The 14,677-nt window shown below is 37.3% G+C and overlaps 1 protein-coding gene across 1 annotated transcript in view; it reads left to right on the forward strand.

Moving 5' to 3' along the window:
* Positions 1-8,257: 8,257 nt before the first annotated feature.
* Positions 8,258-14,677, forward strand: part of LOC126298107 (doublesex- and mab-3-related transcription factor dmd-4) — a 170,558-nt gene continuing 164,138 nt past the window's right edge. Inside the window, exon 1 of the mRNA XM_049989428.1 lies at positions 8,258-8,387. Coding sequence (XP_049845385.1) covers positions 8,258-8,387 — 130 coding nt within the window. The remainder of the gene's footprint in view (positions 8,388-14,677) is intronic.

Genomic DNA, 14,677 nt, shown 5'->3' on the forward strand with positions numbered 1-14,677 from the left:
ATGACAGTCCCGCTTGGCAAAGTTTACACAGCATTAGCAAATTTCTCTCCCCATTATTTCTTGTTTTAGAAAGGTTCTTCGTTATTTTAATCAAAAAACGTTAACAACCACTATATAACTGTGCTCGTGTTTTCAAGAGCTTTACAATTTCGTTGAAAAAGTACGTCACTCTATTTCAAAAACCTCACTTGTTACAAGAATTAAGAGTACTTAGCATGCAACAAAATTACGTGTCCGCATTGTAAAATCATTTATCGAAAATCTAGTTTCCATATGTTGAACCATTCAAGAACTAAAAGAAGTGTTACGTCGTTCGCGACTCACCCTGTATAGTCTCACCATCAGGTACCAAATATGCCAAAAAAATCAAATGTCGTAAGAACTACTTTCATCTAGAACATGAGGATGCCATAAGGAGATTATCCAAAGTGTCGATTTCAAAGTGCCACGGGTTCTACGTGGGCCTGTCACCTTCTGTCTACAGCAGTAGAAAGTGAAAAAAAAAAAACAAACAAAAAACGATGTCATCCCACTGTATTACTGGGATGTTGAGAGCTGGCCGTTCGTGAGTATGACTTTTCATAACAAATGCCATATTCATAATTTTAGATTGAGGCCTCTTCTTATACATAAATACATTTTAAAAATTATATTATGAATAAGTGTCAACGACAGTTGACGCAATTTGTAACTTTTTAATTTTTTTTTAATTGTTCATGAAGTACGCTGCCCGTGGTGTACCCTAAACGTGATGGAAAATTGTTAAGGTTATGCTAAATGATATTTTCAGGTTGTGGACCGAAAGTTAATGTATCAGATACGATGAAACATTGTACAATCTGAGAGGTCTGAAGAAATAAACACCTTGTATGAGGACTATAACTGACGTGCTTTCGCTAGAGCTGCGCTCTACCAAAACTACGGTTCGGCGGTTTTGGTACAATATATGAATAACGTAGTAAATGGTAGAATTATCGGTAGTACTGGCAGCATTGATAGAGAAAGAAACGTAAATGAGTGTGTGAGACAGAAACTGGGAGCCGACTTCTCTCTACATTACATTACATTTATCGTTTTCCTTGGATCCCTTGGAGAGGAGTGTCTGGGATGTGGAAAGAGTCAAAGAATTATTTTTTTTATTCAGACACATGGATATTGTACAATTCTATTGCAGACAGAGTTATGAGCTACAATCCTGGTGAAGATATTCACCGATGGAGTAGAAAGAGTTGGCCAACAGGAAGTTCTTTAATTCACTCTTTGTTCTTTGTTTGTATGTTTTTCACATGATTAGAGCTGCACATCGTTCAGTGGTAGACCATTATGTATTTTATATCCTAACAAAATGTAAATTGCATTTTATAAGCAAAAAAAATTGTTGATAGTGTAGCTCTGCACTTTTATGTAATCAAAGCAATTAATTTTGATGCAAGTACCTTTTACACTCACAAACATAAAAATTCGCATATACTTATTGTTGTTATTTTGTAATCAATAGAACGTTCTTCATCGTGATCAAAGCCAAGGGTCTCTTGTTTTTATTCATATATGCGAAAGTTATTTATGAATAACAGAAACATGTTTTGTATAAGCTCGAGGAAGCATTGGAGCGATAGTGGATATGTTTCTGTTTCGCGTTTTTTTTTCAAATTTTAGCTATTTTTGAGGCAATTGCGTTTTGTAGCGCTGTATGATAACTCTGTATTTTTCTTAATTTCGCTACAACGTCCTTCTGTTTCACGCAACAAATCAACAATTTTCGAATAAAAACTGAACTAAACATTGACAATTTCAATTTTGATATAAGTGCTGTTTATTTTTAAGTAACAAGCACGAGGATAACTATGTAGAACAAAAATGTTCCGCAGGTCACGCAGTCCTTTATATATCCTCACTCAGTTTCCAGACAGGTCACCGCTTCCGGTTTCTAGCGGTTTCAAGTGAGACGCTGATTGCATACACGAAATGAGGTAACGCCCGATAGGTATGCAACACACCTAAGGTATAGGTAATAGGCGGTTACGATTTTAACTGACCAAGGCTACTAGGAAAACTACTGTAGTTTACGCTCATTTACTATAATCTACAGAAGCCTGCGGTTGTTTTAGAAGTATAGTTCTGACGGAGGGCGTATGAACGTTCCACTTGGCGTTCAGTACAGAAGTCGTGAATATGTAGTTGGCGTTCCATGTTTGAGGAGGAGTCAACTGATGCATGAAGTGAGTAGCGGAGAAAAAGCAATGTCGAAGTGCTGTTTCGTCCAGTGGTCTGGGTAGAGAGGAAGCATTCATTTTGTATAGCAGTTATTGTTCAGCAGTAAGTTCTTTGTCCGAAGAAACTATCATAAGTCAGTTACTTACTGAAAAGTTTCAGGTTCTCTACTTTGTGCTAAGTAACTCGGTTACCTAATCGGCCGCATTTAGAGAAACGGCCTGGTAAATTTACCAAATTGCTGTTTTTCATTAGCTAAGAAGCTGTCTAATCCTTTACCCCACGTCATCATCATTCTGAGACTGTCACTTTAATCTATACGAATGAGTTTATTTTTAGCCACCAGCGTGGAGCCCCACAAAAAAACATATACGAAATGACGACCTATGGATAGTGCCTCATTATCTCGTCAAAGTCATTAAAGAATGGACCTGTTGATAGAATTCTGCCCGTCCCGTCCCCATTCTGGGACAGATTTTCAGCGCATCTGGTATGTCTAGCGGGTTGCAGAATAGCTAGGCGCAAGATAGCGAACGCCAGGAAGCATTCATTGACAATTCGTTCGCTTAAAATTTATTCCATCGTCTTTATTTTAATAATTGTACCATAATTGGATTACAGTACAGTTTAGTCCGTCAAATTCCTATTACATAGGCTTTCATTGGAACACATCTAAATACTACTGATAATTTCATTATTTTTCTCACTAATACAAGTCAGGAAATGGTAATAAACTACTGTTTTCATTTTATTTCGACAAGGCTATAATTTCTTCGCCGAAAAATGACTTTTCCAAATTGACGTATCCCTTAAAGAAACGATATTTTGAAGCATTGATCAGTACTTTTTTTTTTTCAAATAATGAAATACTGCGCAAGTTACGTTGTTTCCTGCATAGCTCGACACGTTTCGAGAATTTAATCTCATTACCTAGAGCGAATATTTACATACGTATTTTATGTAAGACGGTTTATGGCTTGTTAGCTCGGTATTTTTTCTAATATATAGATGTATCTTACGAATAATTTAACATCTACGTCACAAAGAAACGCAGAGTAATAAACGATATTAATGTTGAGTTATATCTATCCATCACTGATAAAGATACGCACGAAATACCTCTCGCTACGTCATCTACTATCACAGTTTCTGACAGATGTGTTACAGAAATTCTTATTAGAAACTTCCCATGGGTATTGTCGCTTTAGAATTGATGTACTTACTCACTGAGGAAGTAGCTTGCACATAAATCACCTTTTCCATATTAACAGTTTCATAAAAAGGATCCACGAGGAATATTAGTGTAAGTTTCAGGTTCCTGGTATATTCCTTGCATCTCAACAACAGAAGAGATAATCGTAAGGTAAAGTTACGATTCAATGAGAATTTTCAATGGGATTTTAAGCCAGACGTTTTTACCTCCACATTATCTTGAGACAGTTCTACTTTTCTGCAATTCGTTAAGAAAAATAAGTAAAAAATTGTTAAACAAGCTGAGTACACTTTTCCCTCTAGTACGTAGGCCAAACTTCCCTGGCTTTTGACACATTTCTGCGGGATGATGGGCTGAACCAAAGAGCTCAGAAGAATAATTTTGTTTTATCCTTCTGTCCTCTGCGCACAGTTTTGTTACAAAACTTGAGGTCAAAAAGTGCGCATAGAAATTTTGTTCCACTAGTTCTTGAGAATGCATGAATTCTGTAGCATGATTTTGCAACGTAACAGAGATGGCTACTTAGGAGCTTTATAATGTATTTCTGGGAGCGCTACACATTTTAGTTTAGTCTTTTAGTTTGCAATCTATGAAGTGCGAATAAGGATAACTATTCGGTTTTGTATGGCAGCACAACCAGATCCATAGATGGCAAGAATTTGATTGTTAGTTTCATCTAACTTGCTTGAGTAGGATAAAGAATGAAATAATTGTATGTGGTACTGTTATGTAAAAAGGGACATATATTTGTAATACGTATCTCTTTACAAACAGATGTATTGTAGCTCTCGCTAAGTTCTGCTGAATTTGAAATCAGGTAACTGTTTACGTATCTCAAAAGTTTTTTTCGTGCAAGTAAATATGTAGAAAAAGATCTTCACAAGAGTTACGAATTCAGTCTTTAAGTAAACGCAAGTACATATTGAATTGTAGTCAAAATTACGTAACTGAAGCTAGTGTGATCAAGTGATTATATTACTAGGAGAGGTACAAGCATCTTTCCATTAGGTTCACTGGCTTCCAAGTCAGAAAGATAACATCTACATCTCAATCTACATGGATACTCTGCAAATCACATTTAAGTGCCTGGCAGAGGGTTCATCGAAACATCTCCGCAATAATTCTTTATTATTCCAAACTCGTACAGCGCGCGGGAAAAACGAACACCTATATCTTTCCGTGCAGGCTCTGATTTGCATTATTTTATAATGATGATCGTTATTCCCTTTGTAGGTCGGTGTGAACAAAATATTTCCGCATTAGGAGGAGAAAATTGGTGATTAAAATTCCGTGAGAGGATTCTGTAGCAACGAAAAGCGCCTATGTTTTAATTATGTCCACCCCAAATTCTGTATCATTTCAGTGACAGTCTCTCCCCTATTTCGAGATAATACAACACGTGCTGACCTTCTTTGAACTTTCTCGATGTAATCCGTCAGTCCTATCTGGTAAGGGTCCCACACCGTGCAGCAGTATTCTAAAAGAGGACGGACAGGCGTAGTGTAGGCAGTCTCTTTAGCAGACCTGTTACATTTTCTAAGTGTCTTGTCAATAAAACGCAGTCTTTGGTTAGCCTTTCCCATAACATTTTCTATGTGTTCCTTCCAATTTAAGTTGTTCGTAATTGTAATTCTTTCGGTATTTAGTTGAATTTACGGCCTTTAGCTTTGAAGTTTAACGGATTCCTTTTAGCACTCCCGTGGTGACCACACACTTCTCGTTATTTAGGGTCAACTGCCAATTTTTGCACTGTACACGTACCTTTTCTAAATCGTTTTGCAATTTCTGCTGACCTTCTGATGACTTTACTAGTCGATAAACGGCAGCATCATATGCAAACAACCTAAGGTGGCTGCTCGGATTGTCTTCTAAATCGATTATATTGACAGGACGGGGTCATATTGGGTATCGTAAGACAAAGTGTCTTGGTGGTATTAAATAAATAAAAATAATAATTTCAACATTGCGTAATCAAAAATGGCTCTGAGCACTATGGGACTTAACATCTGAGGTCATCAGTCCCCTAAAACTTAGAACTACTTAAACCTAACTAACCTAAGGACATCACAGACATCCATGCCCGAGGCATGATTCGAACCTGCGACCGTAGCGGTCACGCGGTTCCAGACTGAAGCGCCTAGAACCGCTCGGCCACACCATCCGGCCATTGCGTGATCCCCCTCTTCCTTCGCCCTCCTGGAATCTCGTGCTTGGGGCTACAGACTGATCTATAGAGCAGCCGAGAGTCTATGTTAGGTTGGAAGGTCACAATTTATTTATTTAGTTTATTTATAGATTTTTTTAACCTGGCAAGTTTAGGACCACCAGGCTCTTTTTACATATAATCAGGAATTTTACGTGATTTATATTACATCCCTTATGATAAGGTTGTTATAAGTCACATCTAATACAGAATCCAACAATTAGAAGTTACTGTAGTGTAGAAAAAAACACAGTTTACATTCGTTCATGCCAAGTACAGCAATAAAGTCAAATTATAAGCAGGCAGATTTAATGAGCGCAAGAAACAATGAACATTGCAGAAGGGGAGGAAGAGGAGAGAAAGAGAAACGTGATTTAATAAAAATTGTGTAGATAGAGGAAGAGAAAGTGACATCACTGATTGAGAAATGAAAAAAAAAGCAGCATAACTGGGAGATGATCGGACTATTCCTTTACTCTTTGGCGAAGCGATCTGTCAACATACTTTAATTTTTGGGGAAACGTTACGGGATTGGCGGTAGTACGTGCTTCAGCTGTTTCTTAAAAACAACTGAATTGTGGGCAGAGTGCAGTGTAGCAGGCGGTAGCAACAGAGGAGTTTGCAAATAATTTTGATTTATGGATGGGCGCAGCTAAGACCGTACGTAAGTGAGATCTTGTGTTTCGATTATTACGACACGACATATACTTAATCACGACTGCGAGGTACCAGCGTGCATGCACAATAAGGAGCCGATGAAGAAGACATCGCGTGTGCTAGCCATGTAACTTGTCTGGCCGCAACTGACCTAATTGGGTGTACCTAGCGCTGACACCCGGATGTTGCAGATGTGAAGTACTCAAGCATTCATAGTTACTTCTAACCGTCCAGTGTTCTCATTACTAGAGTCGTGTTGTATTACATCAAAGTAGCATAGGTACGATATAACGAGCCCTGTGGAAGCAATTGGAAGTCTTACTGCGTGTGAGGACAGTATTTTCTGCCCATTGTAGATGCTCATCCAAAATTGTACACAAATTCTTTGCTGTTTTCTGGTATGGTGTTGAAATACAACCGGGAAGAACATGGAGAAACTCTTCGCAGAATCCAGAACTCTCAATTTTCTAATGTGTTATTAAAATTACTTGGAACTTTTCCCCATTACTTTAAGTTTCGGATTTTGGGCCAGTCTTACCACTGATATCTTTGCGGCTGCGTCTTAGGTAAAGGCATAGATTATTTGCAGCAGAAAGGATCGACAAAATATCTGTCGACAAAATATCTTTGACGTGCAAGAAAAACGATAGTGGTCCCAGGACTGCCCCCTGTGCCACTTCTGAGAGAAGGTCCTTTCAGGACAACTTTACATTTCCACAGCTGACACGTTACCGTACGTTTTTCAAATAGTTCTGAGACCACTTCAGCGCCCTATCTGAAAATTTTAGCTGTCGCGGTTTTCTGAGCAAATATGTCAAAGTTAAGAGTGGCAAATGCTTTTCTGATGTCTACGTTCGTGCCATATTTGACGCGCTTTCCCATATTTAAGGCACTTTTCTCAGGAAACCTATATTAGAGGATAGACAAGCCTCCGACGAACATTTTACTGTACCGTATTTTATGTCATTTTGGCCTATCGTACTTACTTATTCGAGACATGCCATGGTAGGTCCCCAACGCTTCAGTACTGAGGAAACTGTATAATTTTTTATTTCGTCCGTCTCACTGATATAAAATTATGGTGCAGTGGATACCGGTTTCGGAACTGATATGCCCATTCATAAATCACACACATTGCTATTAATCGTAATTATTCATATCATATGGTGCCAATAGGCACCATAAGCTTCAGTACAGCAAAGTATACTATGGGCAATAAGTACCGCCATTCATCTTAGTCTGTGTGTCTGTTACTAAGGTCAACGAGGGAACTTGTTGCCCACAGTATACTTTGCTGTACAGAAGCTGTTCGGGCCATATTGCACCACGTTATATGAATAATTACGGCTAATACCAAGGTGTGTGGTTGTAGAAGTGGCGTATCAGTCTGAAACAGGTAACCACTGTAGCAGAATTTTGTGTCAGTGCAACTGAGACGGACGAAATAGAAAAAAAATTATCCAATTTCCTATAGTACATAAACTATGAAAAATGCAAGGGTAGGGGCGTTACTTAACTTTCACCTCAGTTTGCTAACACAGTTAATTTAAAATTCCAAAGAAATGTGTAATGTCTCGTACATGCATACAGCAGAAGAATTCTTTTTAAAATTCATAAACTGTAAAAAAAAGGTTATTCCATTCCATGATAGGCTGATTGGTACAGCAACCGGTTCTCAAAATTATGTAAAGAGAATATCTTGGTTAAAAAATTACTTTTATTTTTTATTTTTATTTAAAAATAAAAATAAATTTTCAATCGACGCTGACTCTTACGTAATTATGAAAAAATGTAGTTAATTAATAAGTGAATTTGTTACGGAACTGCATAGGGTCGTTCTGTTGACAACAGAAAATGGTATATCGATCGGGCGCCGATGTGGGTAACAGGGCTGCAACGTATTGGCAGAGTGGATTTTCGCTGAGCGAACAGGCCCCGCCTATTGACGCCATCTTATGAAAGGGACGCGGCGAATGGGGGTGAGCGACGCCGGGCGTCCGCCAATGGGGAGCGCGCCACGCCGGCGTGCATCGGGCGGGCCGCCGTCGCCGGCTGCGTGGCCTCTTACCGCTAGTTGCGTCTCCGTCTCCGCTACACGCGCAGGTAAGTCCACGGCTCTGCGCTCTAACACTGCTAACGTTAGACTTAACAGCCACAAATGGAAGCTACATCACTCTGTGAGGCGCAAAAAATGTTATTCATGCTGAGTACAGTTTTCGTCGAGATAAGCTTCTAAAGCGAGGTTATTAAATACAGTATGCCAACAACACCACAAGCGTTTCTGAGAAAGAGAAATTTGTTAATATCGAATATAAATTTAAGTGTTAGGATGTCTTTCCTGATGGTATTTATATGGAGCCTTGTACACTCCAGAAGTGAAATGTGGGCTACAAAAAGTTCAGAAAACAATCGGATCTTTTGAAATGTGGGGCTACAGAAGGATGTTGGAGATTAGTCTGGCAGATCGGATAAGTAATGGAGAGGTGCTGAATATAACTGGGGAGGAAAGAAATTTATGGCACAACATGATTAAAAGAAGGGATCAGTTGACAGAACACGTTCTGAGACATCATCAAGGACTCGTCAGTTTGGAAACAGAAAAGAGTTTGGGGGTGGGGGTGGTAAACATTGTAGAGTAAATACGTTCTATTGTGTATAGGTTGCAGTAGTTATGCATAAAGGAAGAGAACAGCACAGGGTACATTAGCGTGAATCGCACCACTCTTCGGACAGAAGACTATTACATCAAGGTTCCGAAACGATAAATAACGTTTGTACACTGTACTTCTATATTTGTCGTCTTCTACTATGTGTAAGGGTTGCGACTGTCACGTTCTATAACTTTTGCAGAAAATAATTTTTCCCAGAATATTCAGGAGTAAAAGAAGGTACGCTGATAGGTAAACTCTCCCGAAGGCTAAAAATCACTCAAACACATAAGCGTTTCCGAGACGCAGCTGTCTGAAACTGTCAGGTATGAGAACATTCAAATGAAGTAAATAAAATGATTGTAGCTTATTTTGATTTGTTGCCGATCTCGACCCTTGTGTCCAGTCAACTTCACTGCTTTTTGTTACACCAGTGAAAAAATGCAGCGAAGTTGACGTTTGTATTTTTGAAGATGAATTTGAAAGTGAAATCGGCAATAAATCGCACAAAACAAAGATTTCTTAATTTATTGTGTACAGTATCTCTCCCATTAGCGCAGTATTACATTCAATTGCCTGCATGTAGGAAATTGACGACAGTAAAATATATGCGTAGATAAAATTTTCTCTTCAGCAAAGCCTGTACTGTGGCTGCTTAACGTATGTTTTTCCTTCTGACACCATCGGTATTCTTAAGGCCATTAGAACAAAATATTTTGCACATTTTAATGTAAAAGCACATTTCACAATAGAGACGTGAAAAAATGATGGTCCGTCCTGTTGATTCTAATGTCACATGGTGTTTCTGAATGTGCAAATACCTGTAAGCTTCATTTCGTCTTGTGTTATGACTTTTAAGACTACACGAGTATTGCAGTACTGAACTGACAACGCTGAAGACAGAGTTTTCGAATAAAGAATTTGCTATATAACCGAGTCTGTGAGAGAAGAAAAAAAGAAACGTTCCTTTGTACAGGATGCAATTTATTGTACAGGTATCGCCACTAGTTGTGAGAGAAAGTTTCTGTAAAAGAACTTGCAGTTCCGACGCCGTCAAAAGCGCTGTAACTATTTAGAACTACCACCTACAGAAGGATGTATCTGATAAAAATACAAACGTCGTTGTAGCAAATGATAGAAGTAGCAGAACACATGCTCCTGCAACAATTCCCAAGGCATTCATAATATTTCCCATGCACTGGTTGTAGCTCGTACGGTTAACAGCGGCACCTATTTGCCAAAACATAGAAGATATGTCAAACGCTCAACATAAAGTGGTATTAGTTTATTGAGGCACATTTCTAGGTGTACTTCCTCATATACAGGAACAGGCTTGTTACGAGTTTCAGTGTAGCAGTTGCTTGTGTTACACTACTGTGGCGCCTTCGGGTAGCGCTTCAAAATTACGAATGCAGTTAACTAATAGATAGCTGATAACAAAATAGTTCAATGATATCAAAAATGATTTAAATATACCTAGACGCACATCTATTTAATTTTCTTTAAATCAAAATGCCGCGATTATAATGGGGAAGGCAAAATGTAAATAATGTCTTGTGTCAAGTTTATATTTCTGAGTCAATGTTTGAAGTCTTGGAATGCCTTGTGCGAAACTGTGGTCATAAGATGTGAGAGGTTGCTCTATCTGTCTCTTTCCAAACAATTGCTTCAGACAGTCACAGCAGGCCTAACCTGAACGAGTATGTTTTTAATACTATGCTTGTTTACAGAAATTTTATTACCCGTTGTTGTATGCAGAGAGCGAACTAAAGAAGTGAAAACTATCCAGTGTTGTTCTGGCTACACACAAAGCTTGAAGTAACACTTATCTCTGAGAACAATAATTATGATCAAACTTTCCAAGAAACAGTATTTATTTGCTCACTACCTGGGACATTATTTTGTACCTGCTGGAAGGGCTGACATCATATTAAATGATGATTCTAACTCCGTTTGTTAGTGTTCTCTTTTTGAGACGTTTCAGCGTGTATTTAGTACGATTATTTTAAAAAAAGCGAGAGAAACTGAACGTGGTAGTATTAGTACAAAAAGTGTTCCGTTCAGCTCAATATACACCTCACGACCGAATTTTTCAGTGCCTAACGGTTATCTATTCTTCGTAGTCTGCATGAGTGTTACCTTTTTCTGTTTACTAACTCTATGCTATGAACTCTGATTATTGAGGCAATTAAGTAATTTTCTACTTTTGTCAGAGTCTCAAAGATGATATTTCCACTGTGCAATGTGTACAGTACAGCAAAAACGATAATTAATGACGTTTCCAGATTTACACCTAGGTAACGTGTAATTGATGTTCAATAACTAATAATGTCAAATTAAATTGTCTTCGACCTTTCTTCCAGGCAAAAAATAAAGCTCATTGTCAGCAGTTGGCTTCAAAATTCTTCTCTCCAAATCTGCTGCGTCTTATGTTGACTTTCACTAATTGAACCATAGACCTCTTGATTATCTTTATGTACACGAGCGATGTTGTACATTAATATGATAAATCATGTAATATCCTATTTTCATTTTCTGACGCGCATTCTGTAGTTCAAGCAGAGATCGGAGATATATCTGAAGATTGCTTTGACCTTATGTTCAATGTATTAAAGCCTTAGACTTTCATTCTTGGTAAGATATTTTTGCATTGTCTACAGATATATATATAATATATATACAGTAGACACAATATGGATTTATAACGTGTCTAATGTTCTCGCGTGCTTAAAAACGTTAGACTATTCTCTCCTGACAACTCAGCCGTATGTCTGAAATATTTAACTGTACCCCCGTAAAATATAAACTGTGGAAAAAAGATTAAAATATAGAAAAGTAAATTTTTAGGGAAGTAAATTCTAGTTCACTAACAAAATGATACAATACGAGAAATTTTGCTTCGTCAGTCCTCAGTTCAAGTAGCGCGTTATGAAATCCTTCGGAGATTCGTACATCTCGATAAATCATACTAACTACGTCCTGTATATTTTGTGATTGTATCAGAGGATATTTTCATTATTTATATGAAATGAAATGAAGAAACTAGTTACTAAGCCCACAGTTACTCTACGACTAAAAATTACAAAAACGGAAAAGAATTAGATCTTGGAACAGACATACGTACTATCAGAACCAATACCTAAGAATCAGCAGGAAACCACTCTATATACACACAAAGTCCTTGTGACGTATGTCGTACGAAAGGAAGAATATATAACAGCTGAGAAATACAAACATTCGCAAGTGCATCTTAGCTATAGAGTCTTTCTAGACGGCAAAAACTTCTGTTTATTTGAGGTAAGTACGTCTGGATTAGTAGTGCATCACCGTAAACTCCTCGGTCCTTTCAAGTGAAGAATTTTGTTTGGTGTTCTGTTCATCCGCTGAACTTCGCTGTATATGTAAGCTGAATAAGTCAAGTTTCAGACTTATTCCAGTTATTCAATGTTTGCCGACTTTCGAAAGATCGTCCACCAAGCGAACAAATTTTTGCTGTCACGTTACACATACACTAAAGTATGAACTTTCTAAAGATGTGAGTGAGCCACAGAATAACGATATTTTCATAAAACATACTGTCTTCGGGCAAGGAATGAATGCCAATGGTTGAAAAAGAACGTCATTTTTAAAAATTTTATTTAAAAAATAAATTATCGTCAGTCTTTTTGGTAGAACGTCTTAAACATAGACACTAGCTTATTTAATTTTATTATATGTTAGCAGAAAGTAAATTATAGTTCAAATGCTTTGTTTTTGTGGTTCGTCTCACATGATTTATCCAGAGCAGGGTTATCATTTCTAACTGAAAATATGTAACCACATAAAACAGTACATGTAAAACAATGGTTTTGTATCACACTGCGTTTGAATTTTTTTCGATCGGAGGCGTCAAAACTGCGCCCAAAGAGAGAAGGCAGCAAAAATATCGAGAGTAAAGCAAAAAGTATGTCGTGTCGGCAGTTACCTTGAAGTAAGTTTTTAAGGCGTTTGAGAACAAGCGCATGCAGCTGAAACGCTTCGCACCAAAATATTTGATCAACAAAAAGTGAATTGAGTAAATTGTTTGCCAAACACACAGAAAATAAGGAAAAGTGAGAAGTACTATATATACTTTTACAGATTTATCTTTGAAGCTTATTGTTTTATTACTAACATTTCATCGTATTAAATACTGTATTTGGTAAAACTACTTTGTGTCTTGGAATTTACGAAAAGTAGTCTATAAAAATAGGATTAGTTACTTAATATTTGCTATCTGGATATTTCCTTAAATAATATTCTTATATTTCGCTAAATATAGCTTAATAACTAAGAAAATACTAAGTATTTATTCAGAAGACAAGCAGCGATGGCTTTCTGTGTCTTTTTCGGTAATCACTATACTCGCTAAAATTGTGAAATATATTCTAAGAATATTATTTCCTGGCGTTTCATAGGAAGTTTACTTGTATCCGTCTTTATGGAGCAAAGAATTGAAATTAATTGATATATACCACTAAGTGGAATAGCATGGATAGTTCTACTTATGATTTGTAGTTGATAATGAAATGCGGATTCTATTGTAGGGATATCATTTCTGAACGTAGGCGTGAATCTCGCGAGTTGTCTGTTGTTGCGCGTAATCTGAAAAGATCTCTCATCATCTTCCCCAGAAAGCTGAAATTATTTTAATTATTTCAACAAAAACAGTTTAGACATGGACTGCACTACTTATTATAATTTTTCCAATTGTAATTTCGACTTTTACGCCATTTTGGAATCTTTATGTTGCTGAAAACACAGTAGTTTTCAACATTAGTAAAATAAGTAAAAAGAATATAAAGTTAGATGTCCCCTGCAGTATTTACTAACGTGTAAATTGGTGTATTTTCGGACTTCATCCGCTAAAAAAAGCCATTAAATAAACAGTGCATCCAAAGCGAAAACCTTTTCGTTTAAAAAAGTCAGTGAGATTGCGAACCGAAAAAAAATACTATTGTGTTATTGTAATTTCTTCACTACGCCCTACTTCTGCGATAGTGGAGATACTATTCAACAAAAGGTGTATTCATGAAGATACAAATATACTGAGAACATAGTAGGCCATGCGAAGTTTCACCTTCTCTTATTAGAGAAGGAGGTGAAACATACCTCCAAGCCCCACAGGAACTTATTTGAAAAAATTAGATTCGTGATTTCCTGTCAGAAAGGTCACAGTTCGTAGTAATAGACGGAAAGTCATCGAGTAAAACAGAAGTAATATCCAGCGTTCCCCAAGGAAGTGTTATAGGCCCTCTATTGTTCCTAATCTACATTAACGACTTAGGAGACAATCTAAATAGCCCTCTTAGATTATTTGCAGATGATTCTGTCATTTATCGTCTTGTAAAGTCATCAGTTGACCAAAACGAATTGCAAAATGATTTAGATCTGTGTGGTGCGAAAAGAGGCAACTGACACTGAATTTAAAAAAAAGTGTGAAGTTATTAAAATGAGTACTGAAAGAAATCCGCTAAATTTCGATTACGCGATAACTCACACAAATCTGAAGGCTGTAAATTCAACTAAATACTTAGGGATTACAATTACAAATAACCTAAATTGGAACGATCACAAAGATAGCATTATGGGTAGAGCAAACCAAAGACTGCGATTCATTGGCAGAACACTCAGAAGCTGCAACAGATCTACTAAAGAGACTGCTTACACTACACTTGTCCGCCCTATACTGGAGTACTGCTGTGCAGTGTGGGATCCGTATCAGGT

The sequence above is a fragment of the Schistocerca gregaria genome, chromosome X, assembly GCF_023897955.1.
Source record: "Schistocerca gregaria isolate iqSchGreg1 chromosome X, iqSchGreg1.2, whole genome shotgun sequence".
In the NCBI taxonomy this organism is placed as follows: domain Eukaryota; kingdom Metazoa; phylum Arthropoda; class Insecta; order Orthoptera; family Acrididae; genus Schistocerca; species Schistocerca gregaria.